The following is an 18,514-nucleotide window of genomic DNA, read 5'->3' on the forward strand; positions in this document are numbered from 1 at the left end:
CCGTTAGCGCGCTACCGTTAGCGGTCCCACTCTACGCAACTGTCAGCGTGGCTGTGCTCCCCGCGGCTGCAGGCTCTGTGGGTCGCAGTCCGCGTGACCCAGTGTCCGTTTGCGTTGTCACTCCCTTTGCCGGCGCAGTCACCGCGCGGGGCGGCGGCCCGTGAGGTAGCTACCACGGCTTGCGGCAACGAATAAAGCTCCGGGACAGCGGCGCCCTGGGCGATAGCTGGGCGGGCGGCCCTGGCCGGGAGCGGCCGCCCGTGCGCTACCGTGAGGAGTGAGCGGCCGAGGCGACCTCCGGCCCGGCCTCGCACCAGCAGCCCGGCAGGCGCGACATGAGCCTGGTCTGGCATCTGCGGGATGCTCCTTGAGCCCCTTCTTCGGCTGTTACCTCTGGGGGATGGTTGTGGCCACACCGACTCGTATTTTCCAAATAAATCATTGTTTATTCTTGCGGTGGCGGGGCCGAACACGCTTATTTATTTTTAACTTTCTCAACAAGTTTTACCCAGCACTTACCCAGTGAAACAACTCGGTAATCGTTTCAAGGGAGCATCCGCTCGGTTAGGAAATCTCAGACTGAGCAGCTTGTGGAAGCCAGCATTTGCAACGTCCTCCTCGCATGCTTTGAAGATCCTTGCGTCTTCCTGTAACTACCACTGTGTGTAGGATCCCGCTCAAGGAACGTCTTGGTCCAGCGATTCAAAGAACTGACGTTTCAAGGTTTTATTTCTATTGCTAGATCTGGATTTCCCCAATGACTCGGAACTGTTCAGTAGCCAGCTAAAGTGGATCCCCTGGTGCACGCCCTTCTCTCTCCTCTTCCAGCCTGTCCAAGTGCTTTTGTTGAGTAAAAAGCCATCAAGTGTCATTACCAATGCAAGTGCAACTCATGGGTTAGAAGAGGAGATGGAGCCTTAGTTTGCAGAACAGCTAGTTGCCAGAGTAGTTACGTTCATGCAGAATAGTTGACAGTCCCTAAAGATGTTCATGCTCTCCAGCTGTGGCCTGAGGACATGGGTACTGGAGTGTGTGTCCCTGGACTGACTTAATTCACTCAATTCTCCTAAGAAATGCTATCCTTCTCCTCTCCCCTGACTTGACACAGTCCTTCTTTCAGAGGAGTGCTTTTTATTTCTTTTGTCCCCCTTCCCTTTCAGGGATTTCCCCCTTAACCAATGAAAACTGAATTTATAGCCAGCTGACATTGGTCGGGGGAGGAGTGGCAGGGTGTCTTTTCCACTTCTGGGCCTTTTAACCTTGGTTCACATCTAGAGGAAGGCTGAGAACAGGCCAGACCTCAGTGATCATCTGAGCCTGGTGAAAAGAAACAATAGGAGCCAAGGGGTGATTTGTCAGGGTTATATCTTGGCTCTCACTAGAGGGAGTTCTCGCTTTAGGCAGCCAGAATCTCACAGGCTCCTTTTCCTAGGAAAGAGCTACCTAATCTAGCTTTTCCTGGGTGGAATTAAGGAACTTAAACTTGGGGGCAGAAGGAGGCATTTTTCCTGAGTGCTACCTCATACATTTAGTAGGCACAAAGAGAACAAAGAACAAGTTAGCCAGTTCAAGCAATAGTTCGAAGTTCTCATACCGCTGTGGTGTATCAGTAACTGTGATCTTGAGCAAATGCCTCTGTGTGACCTCTCTGTGCCTCAGTCTCATCTTGAAAATAGGGATAAAATGGTACCTATTGCCAGGGGGGTTTTCGAGTTGAATGTAAAATGCCCAGAACAGTTCTGGGCATGATTTAATAATTATTGGCTATTACTGGCATTGATACTGGGCGTGTCGCTTTTATTCTGTCACATGGATGGGGAGGTGAAGCGCACTGTTGCTTTGACCCTGTGGAACTTGATAACCAAATGTAGAATTAATTGCTGACTTGTTTATACTTATAGCTGGAAGAGCCGGTATTGTTCTCATTATAGTATAGAAGAATTCAAGATAGGCAGCAGCAAATGAAGCCTATTAAAGCAAAGAAGAAGCAACATCAAAGATTGAGGTAGAGTAGGCAACTTAAGAGAGTTTGGGAGAAATTGTCCAATGGCCTGTAGTATATGCTTCATTTTTTGTCCCCTTTGCTTGGTCTTGGAGGCTAAGGTTGGTTAGTGTTGAAGCATACACCAGTGGTCCCTGGGAAGCTGCCCAGTAACCTATCCTCCCAGGGATGTCCCTACTGGCAAAGTCCTGGCTGTGGAGCCCTTCTGCCTAGAGTCATATCCTGGCTCTAACACTTGCTAACTAGGTGACCTGGGACAGGTTATTTCATTTCTTTAGGCCTCAGTTTCCTCATCTGGAAAATGCATAATAATAGCACCCACTTTTTAGAACATTCTGTAGATTCACTGAGCTAATACATATAAAGAGCCAAGAATATTGCCTAGCAATAGGAAATTCTTAATCAATTTTAGTATCATTTTATTATGCCTTGTGAACATGGTACCACCTGAGATTCAGGGTAGGTGACAGGAGAAACAGTAAAAGAATAAAAGGGGGTTTGTTCTTGCATTCATTCAGTCAACACAGGCAATAGAGGCACTAGAACAGAAAGATGGCTATGATCTCACTTAATTCACATAATTCCATGGGCATGTTTTGTGCTTTCAAAAAATATGAAAGGGAAGAAGAAAACTGATGTCTTAGTCTTTTAGCTATTTTGGTCCTTCATCAGACCCATGGATAGCATTTTGAGGGAAATGTTACAAGAGATGCCAACAGGATCCTCAAAGACTACCTTGTACTTTTTCCATCTCTTGTATAGAAAATCTGCCAAGACAAGGAGAGTAACCCAGAGGAAGCCTTCTTCAGGGCCTGGTAAGAAAGACTGGAGGTTCTGTTTGGCTGCTGCCTCCCGACCTCAGCAAAGGCCATTTGTGTAGGGCAGCAAACTTGCTCTTCTCACTGTCAGTTCCTTCCCAGAATCTCTAAGATCCTGAAGAACTCAGAGACTGTAATTTTTAAATGTCATGTCCAAAGTTCAAGGAACAAGTTAATTAAAGCCACTTGAGATAAAAGTATATCTTTTATCTCAGTGAGCAGTTGCAGCCAACTCCCTCAGATGTGGCTAAAATTATATGAAAACCTAACTGATATCAAATAACACTTCATCCCAACTTCCTCCTTGTCAAAATGACCCTCTTCCCAGTACTGTACTCCTCCTTATACTTAGATCGTTATGCTCCCAAAATGAATTCCTAACATCCTTTCTTCCAGTTTGCCGGCTATGCCTTCAAGAACCTGGGGATCCCGAAAAATTAGGGGAATTTCTTCAGAAAGACAATCTCAGTGTGCATTATTTCTGTCTTGTGAGTATAAGGCCCCCTTTGCTTTGAATGTCCTATGGCTTTGCTGTACAGTCTGTGCTCTGTTTTTGCATCCAGCCTCAGATCCATTGCCCTGTTTGCTTGTTTTTCTTAATGGCTTTTTTCTTTTAAAATCTAATTTTTAAAAAGTAATGTGTGTACCTGGTGTAAAATCCTAACAGTATAAAGTATGTACAATAGAAAGTCTCTTCCCCTAGTAGTATTCCCAGTCCTTCTCCCTCTCCCCAGCAGCAAATTCTACCAACAGTTCTTCCAGCTATTTTTTCCTGATATTCTTTTAAAATTACATATAGTTTGTATGCTATAGAATGTACCCATTTAAGAATACAGTTTGATGAGTTTTGATAAACTCATATATCATGGGGATATAAAGTATGTCCCCATGTAAACACTACCCCCATCAAAATAATTATTTCTATCAGGCCAGAAATTCCCTCCTACCCTCTTCCAGTCAGTTCCCTCAGAGGTGATCACTGTTCTGATCCATAGGTTACTTTTGCCTATTCTTATACTTCATATAAATGAAACCATACAATTTGTACTCTTTTGTGTCTGGCTTCTTTCACTCAACACAGTGTTTTGAAGACTGATCCATGTTGCATGCGTCGGTAGCTTGTGCCTTTTTATTGTGTAGTTATATTCTGTTGTATGAATATATTATAATTTGCTTATTTATCCACCTGCTGATGGACATTTGAATTGTTTTCATTTGGGGGCTATTATGAATAAAGCTGCTACGCATATTCACGTACAATTTTTTGTGTGAAAACATGTTTTCACTTCTCTTGGGCAAATGTCTAGGAGTGAAATTACTAACTATGTTTAACTTTGTGTGAAGTTGACAGATCACTTTCCAAAGTGGTTGTACCAGTTTACAATCCCACTAGCAATTTATGAGATTTCTGTTTGCACAATATTCTTGTCCCAACTTGTTGTTGTTAGTCTTTTTAATTTTAGCCATTCTACTAAGTGTGTTTTGGTATCTCATTGCTGTTTTAATTTGCATTTTTCTGATGACCTAAAATGTTGAGCTTCTTTTTGTGTGCTTATTGGCCATTCACATATTTCCGTTTGTGAAGTGTAGGTACAAATATTTTGTCCATTTTAGAAGTTGAGTTGTTTTGGGATTTCCCTGGCAGTCCAGTGGTCAAGACTCCGCACTTCCATTGCCGGGGGCACAGGTATATTCTGGCTACAAATCCTTTTTCAGAGATGTGTGTTTTTACTGTTTTCTCCCAGTCTGTGATTTGCCTTTTAATTTTCTTTTTATTTTTCAAATGAGTTGGTTTCATTCCAGGTGATGCAGAATTCAGGATAGAACAAGGACTTAGGAACACACTTTGGCAGGATTCTGCGCTGGGTTTATGCGGATCTCATAGCTAAGGTAGAAAATGGCTGAGAAAAACTATAGACAAGATGAGCCACTGTATGATTTTCTTTTTTTTTTTACAAAAATTTATTCTTAAATGTACAAAAGGTTCCAAGCTATAGCTATAGGTGGTGACAGATGTTATGGCAGGGAATCCAGATGTTTAAACAGGAATGGAATCATCATTGCCTCAGGCACAAGGAACAGCTTACTTTTTAAAAATTTTATTTTACTTATTTTTTGGCCACGCTGTGCAGCTTGTGGGATCTTAGTTCCCTGGCCAGGCATCGAACCCGGGCCCGTGGCAGTGAAAGCGCCAAGTCTTAACCACTGGACCACCAAGGAATTCCAGGAACAGCTTACTTTTTGCCAGATTTCTTAATTCCACCTGTGGCCAGGGGGCCTTTACCCGCACCCTTCCCTTTTAGCTCCTCGAGTTTCTTCTGCTCCTCCTCCTTTTTCTGCTTGAGTGCCTTATCTTCCTTCCCCATCTCCTTGGCTTGCTTCTTGGGCTGCTTCAAGGACTTCTTCTTGCCACCTTCATGGCCCAACATGGTGCCTGCTGCCCCTTCCCCCTGCCTTTTTATTTTCTTAATGATGTCTTTCGAAGAACAAAAGTTTTTAATTTTGATGAAGTCCAGTTTATCTATTTTTCCTTTTATGGTTAGTGCTTGTTTGTGTGTCCCAAGAAATCTTTGCCTACCCATTGAATTACCTCAGTGCCTTTGTCAAAATCAGTTGACCATGTATCTGTGGATCTGGATGATTTATTTTATGTCATAGATCTGTGTGTTGATCCTTACCAATACCACACTGTTTTGATTATTGTGGCTTTACAGCATCTTGAAATTAAGTCTTGTTCTGCAGTCTTTTCCAAGATTGCTTTGGCTATCGGGTGCTTTCCTTTTCCATATACATTTTATATTTAGTTTGTCAATTTTTCGTTTAAAAAAAAGCCTGTTGGGATAGTGATAGGGATTGCATTGAATTTATGGATCAATTTGGGAAGAATTGACAAACAATATTGAATCTTCCAGTCCATGGACATGATATATTTCCCCATTAATTTGTGTCTTTTAAAATTTATCTCAGCAATTTTTTTTTTTAGTGAAGAAGTCTTGCACATATTTTGTTAAATGTATTCCTAAATATTTTGTGATTTCTATGCTATTATAAATGGTATTTTAAAATTTCATTTCAAGTTTGTTGCTGGTGTACAGAAATGCAGTTTATTTTTGTGCATTGATTTTGTATCTGCAATCTTGTTAAATTCACTTATTAGTTCAGTAGTTTTTATTTTTTAATTTTTTTGTAAATACCTTAGGATTTCCTGTGTATACAATCACGTGTGAATAAAGGCAGTTCTTTCTTTCCAATCTTTATGTCTTTTAATTCTTCTTCTTGCCTTATTGTAATAGCTGGGAACTTCAATCTAGTATTGAAAAGAAGTTGTATGAGTGAATATTGTGTCTTGTTCCTAACATTAGAGGACAGCATCCAATTTTTCACCATTAAATATGATGTCAGCTGTAGGTTTTTCTTAGATGCTTTTTATCAGATTGGAGAAGTTCCCTTTTATTTCTGGTTTGCTGAGGGTATTATGAATGTGTGCTGAATTTGTCAGATGCTTTTTCTGCATCTGTTGAGATGATCATGATTTTTCTTCTTTATTTTGTGAATGTGGTTTGTTACATTGATTGAATACTTCAATGTTAAACTAATCTTGCATTTCTGGTACAAATTCTGCCTGGTCATGATGTATAATCCTTTTTATATGGTGCTGGATTCAATATTTTGTTTCATTTTTGTATCTATGCTCATAAGAAAAATTGGTGTGTGCTTTTACACTCCTGTAAGTTCTGTCTTGTTTTGGTGTCAGGTCTTGTTTAATTTCAATGCATTTATAAGCATATAATTTTCAACATACTATACACAGTGTTTTGTATTTTACTTTTTTTTACCTCATATATTTATGGAGCTGTTTCCATATAGAACACTTTTTTAATAGCTAATTGGTATTCCATGGTACAGGTGTACCAAAAAGTATTAAACTCCTGTTAAAGGACATTTAGATTATTTTTAATCTTTCACTACTGATTTCTCTGTTTGTAGAAATTATACATGTTCATTGTAGAAAATATTAATAACACTTAAAAGGACTCATATAGTCCTAAAGCCTTGAGAGACTGTTAACATAGATATGTTTTAAGCCTAATTGGGATATAATTCAAGCATCCTCAAGTCATCCAACCTTGTAGGCTCACTTTTTCTATAATGTTAAAATAAGATAACCTCGTAGGCTCACTTTTTCTGTAATGTTAAGATAACCTCAGCCCCCATTACATATTACATGTAACTGCTGCAGTAGGTCCAGCACCCTCCTTAATATTTTTGGAAGCTTCTTGGGGTGGGGCTCAGGTATGACATTCTTCCAAAGTATGTACACATTCATTGTTCATGGGTACCTAACAGTTTAGCTTCTTTTCCCTTGATTTCCCATTCTAGACTCTGCTTTGGGGGCTTTTCAGAAACAAAAGGTCCTTTAAAGTATGTTTTTAAAGAAAAGTTCAATTCCTCCCCTTCCCCTATAAGGCAGAATGACTACAGTCAGGAGATTTGAAAGCCCTGTTTCCCTTTCTGTGGAGAATACACTCTGAGAAGAGTATTTATTCTGTACTGAGGGGCAGTACAGCGGGAGAGTGAGAGTGTGGGTTCTGTGGGCTCACATGTGAAGGCGACTCTGCTGCCTCCTTTCTGGGTGACCCCAGCCGGGTCACTTGCTGCGCTACACCTCAGTGGGCTCTAAGATGAGGATCACAATGGCATCTGTATCACAGGGTTGTGGTGAGCAGACAATGAGTCACTACACAGGGAATGTTTCTCCAAAGTGCTCAGCACACAAAAGTAGTGCTCAGTGAATGAAAGGCAGAGTAGCACAAAGGTGGGTAAGAGCCCAGGTTCTGGGCTCTTGATCCTGTCACGTTATTTCTCCTATAAAATGGGGATGATGATAGTACCTACCTCTTAAGGTTGTTACAAGGATTAAATGAGTTCATACTTGAAAAGCACTTAGAGCACCCAACACTTATGCTATGTAAGGGCTTGTTAAGTAAATAAATTACCCTGTAAATGCATATATATTCCACCAAGCTCTGTTTCTCAGCTCTCTTACCCTGTCATCACTCACTGCACTGTTTCACTGATCATCAGTGTTGACAGCCTGGTTCTGCTGACCTTCTAGATCCTATCTAGCAAGCTGCCTCAGAGGGGCCAGTCCAATAGAGGTTTCTATGGATTCCTGCCTGAGGACATCAAAAAGGAGGCATCCCGGGCCTCTAAGAAGGTTAGAATCCCCTGAAATGGGGGCCTTGGGGTAGGCCTCTTCTCATACTCCTCTCATCATCCCTGTTTCTATTCTTTTCCCTAGTTGCTAGTTTAAAAGTCAGAGGACTCTTGAATTTCCCACTGGTCCTTCTCTTAAGTTCCATGCTTCTCTAGGGTGTAGTATCCTAAGTGAGGAGAGGGAGCAACATCCTGAGAAAGCCAAAAAGAATTCAGTGCTGCTTGGAGCTCAGCTTCGGCATACCCTAGAGCTTCTAGGTCCACTGAGGAAGAAGAATGGCTGTTGCTTCAAAAAATTTCCGTTCCGTAGAATGATGTGCCACAGAATGTCTGTCTGTTTTAGGGCCCTGAGCACTGCCTGGGATCTCATTTGCAGATCTGCTTTGTGTGCAAGAAAAAGGGAGCTGCCATCAACTGCCAGAAGGATCAGTGCCTCAGGAACTTCCATTTTCCTTGTGGCCAGGAAAGGGGTTGCCTTTCACAATTTTTTGGAGAGTACAAGTGAGTGATGAAGGAGGAAAGTTGGGCTGCCCTTTTGCTATTTGTTATTTAGCATCTAATGAAATCAGAGTCCAGTTCTCATGTTTTGATTCACCAGAGAATCTGTTCCTCCATTCAATAATGAGAAACAGTATCTTGACTTGGCGATTTCACAGGGGTTGCTTCTTGCTTCCCATCCCCTCCTTAAATTACAAACAGCTGGGGTTCTTAGCTGCTCAGAACTAAGTGGGGCTTTCAGGAGCAGGAGGCTGTGGAGACAGTCCCGGGAGCTTTGCTCAGTGGGAAAGCAGCTATGAGAAGGAATGTGGCTGTTCTTCGCCCTGCTTCTCCTCCTCCCCCATTAGCGTGGAGGTTCAGTGGACACTGGCCTGGGTGGTTGATTGCCCTTCCTAGGCCGGGCAGCTGGAAAACTGCATCAGTGACAAACCAGAAACCAAGTCTATTTACTCTACCACAGATCATTTTGTGGGAAACATCGCCCAACACAGGACATCCGATGGGAGAATGTGGGGGAGGAAAGCTGTGTCTTGTGCTGCGAAGACTTAGCCCAAGCAAGTGTTGGAAACATCCAGAGTCCGTGCTGTAGCCAAACCATCTACCACCGCAAGTGCATACAGGTGGGGCTTTCCCTGGACTGGGGACCCTCCACAATGGCCCAGTTCTGAGCACCCTGGGAATGCACAGGCAATCTCAGCCTTTGTGCTCTGTGCTTCAGGCCTGTATACAGGACTGATTCCAGAGGAAAGTTAGCCTGGTCTCTGGGTATCCTTGACCTGTAGGACTTTATCATAAGATTTAGACTGAACAAAATCCTCAGGATGGCTGGAGCGAATGAGTTTATCCTAGAATGAGTCAAGTAGCCTCAAAATCAGCCATGCTTCCTGGGATTGAAGGAAAGGGAAATGTGTATTCTTGGTACCTGACCCCTACTGGGTCGAGCACTGCCAGGCCCCATGACTGGAGATGACAGCTGAGGCACTCCTGGGCACTCTCTTGAGCTTTTGGTCCCTGGTCTGACGCCTGGATTTGCAGCCCTCTCCTCAGCCCATCCATATTCCTTGTCCTGTAACCCTTAGTCAAGCTCTCCTAGCAACATCCTCTTTGTGAGACGAGGGTGCGGGGTGGGAAGAATGTGTGCAAAGATAGTGTTTTTACAAACACTATCTTCCATGTTTATCTTACAGAAATATGCCCACACATCAGCAAAGCATTTCTTCAAATGTCCACATTGCAACAATCGAGAAGAATTTCCTCAAGAAATGCTAAGAATGGGAATTCATATTCCAGACAGGTAGTAGAAACTTTACAGCAGGAATTGAGCCAGGAAGTGGGTTGCCTAGGTTTCTAGAGAGAAGGTGAGTGTGAAGATAGTTCAGAGAATGAGGAAGCAGCAGAAGCACTGATGTACAGTGAAGAGGGAAGGGTGGAGGGAGAGCTTTTCAATTATAAAAAGAAATGGGGGGAGGGTGAAGCAGGGGTGGTGGGCGTGTTTCTGAAAAAGGTGCTTTGGGGGTCAGAATTCCTTGAGTTCTTGAATTCCAGTGTGGAACTAAGGAACACCTGTGTTCCACTTATCTGCTTCACCCCTCTCCCACTGCCAGGCCACTAGCCCCGCCTTGCTGAAAGTATTCAGGCAATCTGTTGAACTTCTTTGTTCTGTTGAACAAAAGTTTTACCACCTGATTATATGTCCCTTACTCACTGTTTCTTCTCCCACTGCAGAGACGCTGCCTGGGAACTTGAGCCAGGGGCTTTCTCCGAGTTGTATGAGCGCTATCAGCATTGTGATGCCCCCATCTGTGTGTATGAACAAGGCAGAGACAGCTTTGAGGATGAAGGGTAGGAAAAGCCTCATAGCCAGAAAGATCTCTCATCAGGGCCATCTTAGATCTTGCACAGTTATCAAGCGCAAGAAATTTACTTTTGTCTACAGACCTCAGGATGAACATAGCTGCTGAGTCCCATCCTTAATCAGCTCAGGACTCACTCATGTACAAGTGAACAGGTCTCTCTGCAGGGTCTACTCTCCTTGTGCCCCATGGAGAGACACTCAGGGCCAGTTCCTTCCACGATCTACCTTGCGAGTGGCTGTGCCTGACGGCAGGTCTTGGGATCAGCACTCAGCCACATCTCTGTCACGGGTAAAATGTGTAGTAAAGATACCCAGGGAGCCCTCATCAAAGGCCTGGCCTGCAGCGAACATTCCAAGAGTGGTAGTGAGTGTTAAATTTGTCCCACAACCCTCCTTTGGCTCTTCCTATAGGAGGTGGAGCCTCATTCTGTGTGCTACATGTGGATCCCACGGAACCCATAGGGACTGCTCCTCTCTCATATCCAGCTGTAAGAAATGGGAGTGCGAGGAGTGTGCGCCTGCTGCTGAAGCCACAGGTGGGACTGGAGGGGTGGTCTGGTCTCAGAACTGGGGTGGGGGTCAGGGGTCCGGGGGACTTATGGTGCCTGGGAAAGGAGGAGGGTGTGCTATCAGATGGGGACTTTTAGTTGGTACTTTAGTTTGGGGAGGAAAGCGGCTAGGGAGGGGCATAAGGACCTGTGCCTGGGAGAGAGACAGAGGGTCGAGTTTGCCTCTCCCACCTTTCTTTCACCACAGACTACACACCTGAAAACTCAGGTGACATCCCCTGTTGCAACAGCACTTTCCACTCCAGGGGGCATTTTTGCAGAGACACCAGCCTGGAAGAGAATCCGGGCCCTTCTTCGACTGACTGACCAGGCTCTTCCTCATTAGAAAAACCAGAGTCCTCTGGTTGCAGGACGAGGGGCCACTCCTGGCGATCCAAGGGTGTCAAGATCACTAAGAGCTGCAAAAAGTCCAAGTAACAGTTTCTGATTAGTCGCTGCCAAGCACATTTGAGTACAAAGCTGTGTTCCTCCATCAGGTTTGAGGGAGGGAACACTTTGGCACTGTGAGCCAAGGAAAGGGGGCTAGCAGTGAGACTCTGAACCAAAGAAAGAGAAGTCCCAGGGGAACTTGAGTTCAGAGCAGAGTCCTGATGCCAACCACAGGATGCATTTGTGGCTTTGAGAGCACCTCTGCTCTTTCTGCCTGATTCCCAGAGGGCCTTTTCTACTCTTCTTTTTCCAGCAAGATTATTCCACCTTGATCTTGTTCTCATATACCTCTTCTGACTTCACCCACGTTTGTTATTATACAAATAAACGTTTTCTCTCCATTGGTGTCTCCTTAAGCATTCACTCTGGAATTTATCTAGCATACTAAGGAATCTGGAGGTTAGAGTGAAGGAATAGGAAAATGCACCTTTCTACTCTATAAAATTCAGTGAATTAAGTGTAGAACTTTCAATTAGACATGTTGCTTTGGAGGGAAGTATTTTGCAGATAAATCGACTTTGCGGGGACAGAAATTTCATCGTTGTGCAAATAAACACACAGGATCTCATCAGGAAAGTGAGCCAGCAAAGGAGAACACACTGGACTGAGAATAGGCCACTATTGCAAGGCTTGGCGCCCTGGCCTCAAAGGCCAGGGACTGCCGTGCTCACGTGAGACAGAAGGGGCTCCACTCACTCCAGGCAGCCTGGTCTTTAGCATACCTTCCTAACCCTAACACACCTCCACTCAAACCCTCCTGTCTGGTGGCTCGGGCATTTCTAGCTCAGGTAAGGGGGCCATGCCAGGACATTAAGCAAGACAGCTAGGACAGAAACCTGGCAGAAGGTCTTGGGATAAATTGAATAGAACATTTGTTTGTTTTTAATGATTTTGTGGGATTTGGATTAGTGGGGGAAACTCAGGACCATTGCCAGGTGCCGAGTTCGCAGGGTCTCGCTGCAAACTTGGTTTAAATGTTGCTGACCCCCGGAGACTTACATCTGAATGTGCACAGTGATTTGGATTTGACCAGATTTATTTGGAATCACAAGGAGGCGGTGGGGGTCAAAATAATACTTTAAAAAGAAATCAAGAAATACTAAAGGGATTATAAGGAAAAATACTCTCTTGATTCATCCTTCACTACCCCCAGTCCTATTCCCTAAAGGCAACTACTCTGCACATTTTTTAGCCATTTCTTGATATATTAATCTTAGACATTTTTGACGTACTATCATATTACATAAAGGTCTAGCACCTTTAAAACCTTCCCATGTCCATTCCTTCCATCTTTTATAATTGCATCACAATTTTTGTTAAATTAACCTTCAGTGCTGAGTCAAGTGGTACACTATGACTATTTTTCCTCACCTGTACATTTTTTTAAAAATTTACTTATTTTTGCTGCGTTGGGTCTTCATTGCTGCACGTGGGCTTTCTCTAGTTGTGACGAGTGGGGGCTACTCTTCATTGCAGTGCATGGGCTTCTCATTGCGGTGGCTTCTCTTGTTGCAGAGCATGGGCTCTAGGGTGCGCGGGCTTCAGTAGTTGTGGCACTCAGGCTCAGTAGTTGTGGCACACGGGCTTAGTTGCTCCGCAGCATGTGGGATCTTCCCAGACCAGGGCTCAAATCCGTGTCCCCCGCATCGGGAGGCTGATTCTTAACCACTGTGCCACCAGGGAAGTCCTCCTGTTCATTGTTTATTCCCTTTTTTAAAAAATAAATTCATTTACTTTATTTTTGGCTGCGTTGGGTCTTCATTGCTGCACGCAGGCTTTCTCTAGTTGCGGCGAGTGGGGGCTACTCTTCATTGCAGTGCGCGGGCTTCTCATTGCGGTGGTTTCTCTTGTTGTGGAGCACAGGCTCTAGGCACACGGGCTTCAGTAGTTGTGGCACGTGGGCTCAGTAGTTGTGGTTCACGGGCTGTAGTGCACAGGCTCCGTAGTTGTGGTGCACGGGCTTAGTTGCTCCGTGACATGTGGGATCTTCCCAGACCAGGGCTCAAACCCGTGTCCCCTGTATTGGCAGGCAGATTCTTAACCACTGCGCCACCAGGAAAGCCCTGGTCAGGTGTTTTGTAGAGTGCCCCTCAATTGGGATTTGTCTGATGTTTTTCTTTTCTTTTTAAAATTTATTTTTGGCTGCATTGGGTCTTTGTTGCTGCATGCTGGCTTTCTCTAGTTGCGGAGAGCAGGGGCTACTCTTTGTTGAGGTGCACGGGCTTCTCATTGCAGTGGCTTCTCTTGTTGCTGAGCACGGGCTCTAGGCGCGCGGACTTCAGTGGTTGTGCCTCATGGGCTCTAGAGCACAGGCTCAGTAGTTGTGGCACACAGGCTTAGTTGCTCCGTGGCATGTGGGATCTTCCCGGACCAGGGCTCGAACCCGTGTCCCCTGCATTGGCAGGCGGATTCTTAACCACTGGGCCACCAGGGAAGTCCTTGATGTTTTTCTTATGATTAGACTGGAGTTCTGGGTTTGAGGGAGGAAGACCACACAGGTAAAGTGCCATTTTCATCGCATCAAATTGAAGTTACATACGATCAACATGACTTATCACTGTTGATGTTGATCTTGGTCATCTGGTCAAGTTAGTGTTTGCCAAGTTTTTCCAGAAAAAGTTACTCCTTTTCCCTCTTTATGTACTGTAAATTTTGGAAAGAAGGCACTCTGTTCAGCCCACAATTAATGAGTGGGGATTTATGCCCCCTCCCTTTTTAAGGACAGATTATCTACATGTATTATTTGGAATTCTTCAGCATGGGAGATTTACCTATCCTCTCCCACGTATTTATTTATTCAACCATGTATATCAGTGTGGACTCATGGATATGTATATTATACTTTGGTTTATAATCCAATACTACTTTATTTTGTTGCTCAGATTGTTCTAGCTTTGGCCATTGGGACTCCTATTCCTTTTCACATACTGCCATTATTGTGTGTTTCATTTTTGTTTGGTTTGGTTTGGTTTTGAGCACTTCTTTACTTTTTGGCACTACAAGATGCCCCAGGCTCATCTTGTATATTTTATTTTATTTATTTATTTATTTATTAATTTTTGCGGTATGCAGGCCTCTCACTGTTGTGGCCTCTCCCGTTGCAGAGCACAGGCTCCGGACGCGCAGGCTCAGCGGCCATGGCTCACAGGCCCAGCCGCTCCGTGGCATATGGGATCTTCCCGGACCGGGGCACGAACCCGTGTCCCCTGCATCGGCAGGCGGACTCTCAACCACGGCGCCACCAGGGAAGCCCTCATCTTGTATATTTTAAATACCTGTTTTCACAAATGATGTGTCTATTAGAATTAATTACCATTTTATAACCTAGGACCTAGAACATATAGTTCACTTGGGGAGGGTAGGAATAGACATCAAATAAAAATTCCCCAAAGCACCTGCTCCGCTTCCTCTAATTCTTACCTTTGTGGGAACCATGAACTAGGGCCAGAAACCTCAGAATCTCCTTATGTTTCCTTTTCTGCTCAACCACCCTCTTTCTTGTCAATTTGACTATTTTTCAAATGTTTGCCTTCCTCTCCATCCCACTGCCAGTGTTGAGCTCAGACCCCTGTGCCTCACAGGACTGCAGCAAAAGCCTTCTCTCTGCATGGTTTCCTATATCCACTTGCTTTGCTTGGCATATCCATCCTTAACTCTTCTGTTAATTGCCATAAAACATCTGCTAGCTCTTTACTTAGGATGGCTCCCGCTGAGATGGACATCTAAGCCCTTCCATGGGCACTCTGCCATGGCTACCCTGAAATACTGGGCCCTGAGCATGAGCTTTGCAGTCTGGAGAGCCATAACCTCTATCCTCAGCCTGATGGATCCAGCATAAGGGCCACTTCTTCATCCCTAGGCACTCTCCCTGAGCTCTGCTTATACCCCTATTATAGCCTATGTCATTCTCCATCTGGTCCCATAATTGTCTCTCCCTCTAGATTGGAAGCCCCTTATGGGAAGGGACCTTTCTGTCTTATTAACCTTTCTCCCCCTCATGGTGTCTGGCTCGGGACCCCACATGCAGAGGCAATCTGATGTCTACTGAATTGTTGGATGTGCTCAAACCCTGCGTTCATAAGCCTGATGTTTTACTGTCAAACACCAGAGGGCACTGTGAGCATGTTGAGGAAGAAGATTATAACCCTTTAGGTGTGGAAGGTTGTGAAGGGCTTATGAAAACTTGCTTCTATTTGGGGATTGCACAGGACTTACTGCTATTCACTTGTTCTAAACACATCCATTCAAGTTTATCCATGAGTTGTGCTCCTGTTATATCTAGAGGTTAGTATAGATGTTACTAATGACGCTTCTATCATAGGTCAGGTCCTCAGATAGGACTGCCTTCATGGTCTCCCAGACCCAAAGTGATCCTCCTAACCCCAGCTGCCCTCCTCTCACCCCTAAAAATGGGGACTGCCAGTCCCAAGGGGAATGGGTAATATGATTCTGTTCCTCTTCTGCCCTACTCTCCTGCTACACACACACACACACACACACACACACACACACACTCTCTCTCTCTCTCTCTCTCTCTCTCTCTCTCTTTCTCTTTCTCTCTCTCTCTGACATCAGGGACTTTGGTTGGTGGTTCAAAGGCTCTAACTTCTTGTTGGCAGGGCAGGAGGTTGCTATGAGAAACAGCACCTCCATTGGCCCTGACCCCAGGGACACAGCGTCAGCTCCCTGTGTGCTTCCAGGCTGACTGGAGGTGAATTGCAGTATCACAAGGGCTCCTAGGTATGAGAAGGCTCCCTAACAGACTAAGCCAGGGAGCCCCATTCCAGAGGCGTTGGCTATTTGCAAGGGTCTCATGCGTTGTACATTTTTTCCAAAAAGCAACATGGCAATTGCAGGCCATAAACCAAAGAGTTGATGTTTTTCAGAAAATAATCTCACTTTTCCCTAGCAAACCACCTCTAGCCCTGGGGTCTCTGAGCAGTGTGACAGCATGAGGCCTCCACAGAGGGAGTGAAGCCCAGGAGCTTCTCCCCCTTGTCTTTGGTATAAACTTGTTCCTTGGGCCTGCCCTGAAGTGCACCTCTAATAAACAGGAAGACATCTGCGCCATCAATGTCTGTCCCTCACAGAGCATCTGAGACCTGTCTGGGCCATCAAAGCCATCCCCAGCCCCCAGGAGCATTCTGGAGGGGAACCTAGTCTCTCCAGAAACAATTCCCCATTGTGTCCCCTCACTTGGAAATCATAGATATGTTAACAGGCCCTTATATTTAGGCAGGTCCTGCCCTGGCTTTGTGCTAGTGTGTTGTTTTTTCTTCCCTGAACAATGGTCCTTTCCAGTAGGGCCAGCCGTTCACACCATTGTCTGAGACCCTTGGACTACAGGAAACAGCACCAGATTCTTATCAGCTGGGGGGGTGGGGTGGGGAGGGGGCAGAGTGAACAGATGAGGTCATGCCCATAAAGCAAGCTGCTGGTCTGCCATGTCATTCTTCTATACCTTTATCTGTGAGAGCAGAGACCCCTTGTCCTTCTAACAGGCAAATCTGGGCTTTAAGTGTCTCTTAATACTGTCTCCTCCATTTGATGGCAGACACTTGGACTCTGCTTTAGGTCTCTTGATTCACTTCGGAATCCTCTCCAGCCCACAACTGTCCCCTTGCCCTGGTCTTCCCTCTCTGCCCAATGGGATGTTCTTGGCGGTGAAACACACCCCATTGGGATGGATTAGGGTGTGCTCCAGTCATCTTTGTCCCTGGGGGAAAGGGGTCAAGACTGGTCACCTGAGTCCTCCTCATAGCAGAATCCCTGAGTACAAGCTACTATTTGACTGCTGGGGGCCTGGTGTGAGGGTGAAGGTGGGCATCCCTTTCAAGGCCTCCCTAGAGACTGTGCAGCATTTCCAATCCTCAGTGGAGAATGATTTTTTTAAAGGCATCATTGAGGAACCAGGAGTTTCCTTAATGAAAATCCAGCAGGGAAAGTGAAAGGCTTCATTAGGACACAGCCTCTAAGGAAGAGGGGGCCAGCAGTGGTACTCACACAAAGGCAGGCTGGGGCTGGGCAGTGGGAAGTGGACACAGGGCCACAGCTGCTGTTACTTCATCTCCTGTGCACCAGGAGGGTGGGTGAGTCTGGAAGAGGAGCCAGGGTGGGGGTCCAACAATCCTTGAGCTCTTTAGCAGGTATTATATCCAAACCTAGCCCCACTCATTCCTTCTTTCTGCACACCAGGGCCAAGTTTATGATCTCAGAAATCCCTGGGGATTTGATCCTGGTGTGTATTGAACTTTTCTCCTTGCCAGAGCCCCTGCAGACTAGTACTTGCCAGAGCCCCTGCAGACTAGTCCTGGTGTGTATTGAACTTTTCTCCTTGCCAGAGCCCCTGCAGACTAGTACTGGGGTTAATCCTTAACTTGGGTGGAAATTGGTCTGTTTCTGAGCAACTGTCTGCTACTTATAAGGAGATGTGGCTAGCTGGAGACACCTCAGTTTGCTGGACTGCAGAGGCACGGGAGAGTTCTCTGCGACCTACCTGGCTCTAGCTGCATCTGGGGCCATTGTGAGCCCACAGAGAAGATAACCTGGCAGGAGACAGACCTGCCTCCTGATGGCTGCTGCCTGCCCACTCCTGAAGCTGGAGGATTCTATGGGTGTCTGGGACCTGACCCAGGTTTAGCTGAATGAAAGGGAAGCACAGAAGCCATTTGAGAAAGTGAAAAGGGCTGTTTTCCGCCCTTATTCTGCCCCTACCCTGCCCCTCACCTTTCTTTAGAAACTAGTCTTTTGGACTGCAGGACAGCCACAAGCTTGGGGTAAATCCCAGCCCTCCACAGTGGATGATGCCAGACACAGGAGGAGTAGGAAATGGGCTGGGGAGGCAGGCTGGCTGTGGGAGAACAGGAGCCAGAGGCAGGGCAGAGTCCAGGCCCAAGGGACAGCAGACTGGCAGCTTGGCAGCCCTGGTCCTGGGGTGGCAGGTCCTGCTCTGGTGCCAGCCATGGGAAACCAAGATGTGGCTATTCCATCTGCGAAGTCAGGGGCTCCAGAGTTTACAGGCTTAGAAGGCAGAGATTAATAAATTAATCTCAAATGTAAAGGGAGGGAATTAATCTAACCAGCATTTTCCCAAAGTATGCTCTTCAAAACATTAGAAACATGAGGT

The 18,514-nt window shown here is 45.4% G+C and overlaps 3 protein-coding genes across 7 annotated transcripts in view; 1 reads left to right on the forward strand and 2 right to left on the reverse strand.

Moving 5' to 3' along the window:
* The window catches only part of PHF7 (PHD finger protein 7), a 20,079-nt gene continuing 1,565 nt past the window's right edge, over positions 1 to 18,514 (forward strand). The window contains exons 1-11 of one of the 3 annotated variants that reach the window (XM_073811197.1): positions 2 to 723; positions 1,902 to 2,005; positions 2,765 to 2,817; positions 3,217 to 3,308; positions 7,937 to 8,038; positions 8,381 to 8,538; positions 8,996 to 9,155; positions 9,723 to 9,829; positions 10,261 to 10,377; positions 10,802 to 10,926; positions 11,147 to 12,290. In XM_073811197.1, coding sequence (XP_073667298.1) covers positions 1,962 to 2,005; positions 2,765 to 2,817; positions 3,217 to 3,308; positions 7,937 to 8,038; positions 8,381 to 8,538; positions 8,996 to 9,155; positions 9,723 to 9,829; positions 10,261 to 10,377; positions 10,802 to 10,926; positions 11,147 to 11,265 — 1,077 coding nt within the window. In that variant the 5' untranslated portion in view covers positions 2 to 723; positions 1,902 to 1,961 and the 3' untranslated portion in view covers positions 11,266 to 12,290. Of the gene's footprint in view, positions 724 to 1,901; positions 2,006 to 2,764; positions 2,818 to 3,216; positions 3,309 to 7,936; positions 8,039 to 8,380; positions 8,539 to 8,995; positions 9,156 to 9,722; positions 9,830 to 10,260; positions 10,378 to 10,801; positions 10,927 to 11,146; positions 12,291 to 18,514 lie in introns of those variants that run through there. The other 2 variants (XM_019947763.3, XM_073811198.1) reach the window with 2 other exon arrangements.
* On the reverse strand, positions 4,560 to 5,932 carry LOC117313953 (translation machinery-associated protein 7-like). Its single transcript, XM_033865103.2, has one exon. It carries the CDS (start codon positions 5,400 to 5,402, stop codon positions 5,055 to 5,057), a length of 348 nt encoding a protein of 115 aa, XP_033720994.1. The 5' UTR covers positions 5,403 to 5,932; the 3' UTR covers positions 4,560 to 5,054.
* The window catches only part of SEMA3G (semaphorin 3G), a 16,941-nt gene continuing 12,795 nt past the window's right edge, over positions 14,369 to 18,514 (reverse strand). For 2 of the 3 annotated variants that reach the window (XM_073811193.1, XM_073811195.1), the window contains one exon: positions 14,369 to 14,663. In XM_073811193.1, the coding sequence (XP_073667294.1) occupies positions 14,517 to 14,663 (147 nt within the window). In that variant the 3' untranslated portion in view covers positions 14,369 to 14,516. Of the gene's footprint in view, positions 14,664 to 17,391; positions 17,484 to 18,514 lie in introns of all 3 variants that reach the window. The other variant, XM_073811194.1, reaches the window with a different exon arrangement.

Source organism: Tursiops truncatus, chromosome 10, assembly GCF_011762595.2.
Source record: "Tursiops truncatus isolate mTurTru1 chromosome 10, mTurTru1.mat.Y, whole genome shotgun sequence".
Classification (NCBI taxonomy): Eukaryota; Metazoa; Chordata; class Mammalia; order Artiodactyla; family Delphinidae; genus Tursiops; species Tursiops truncatus.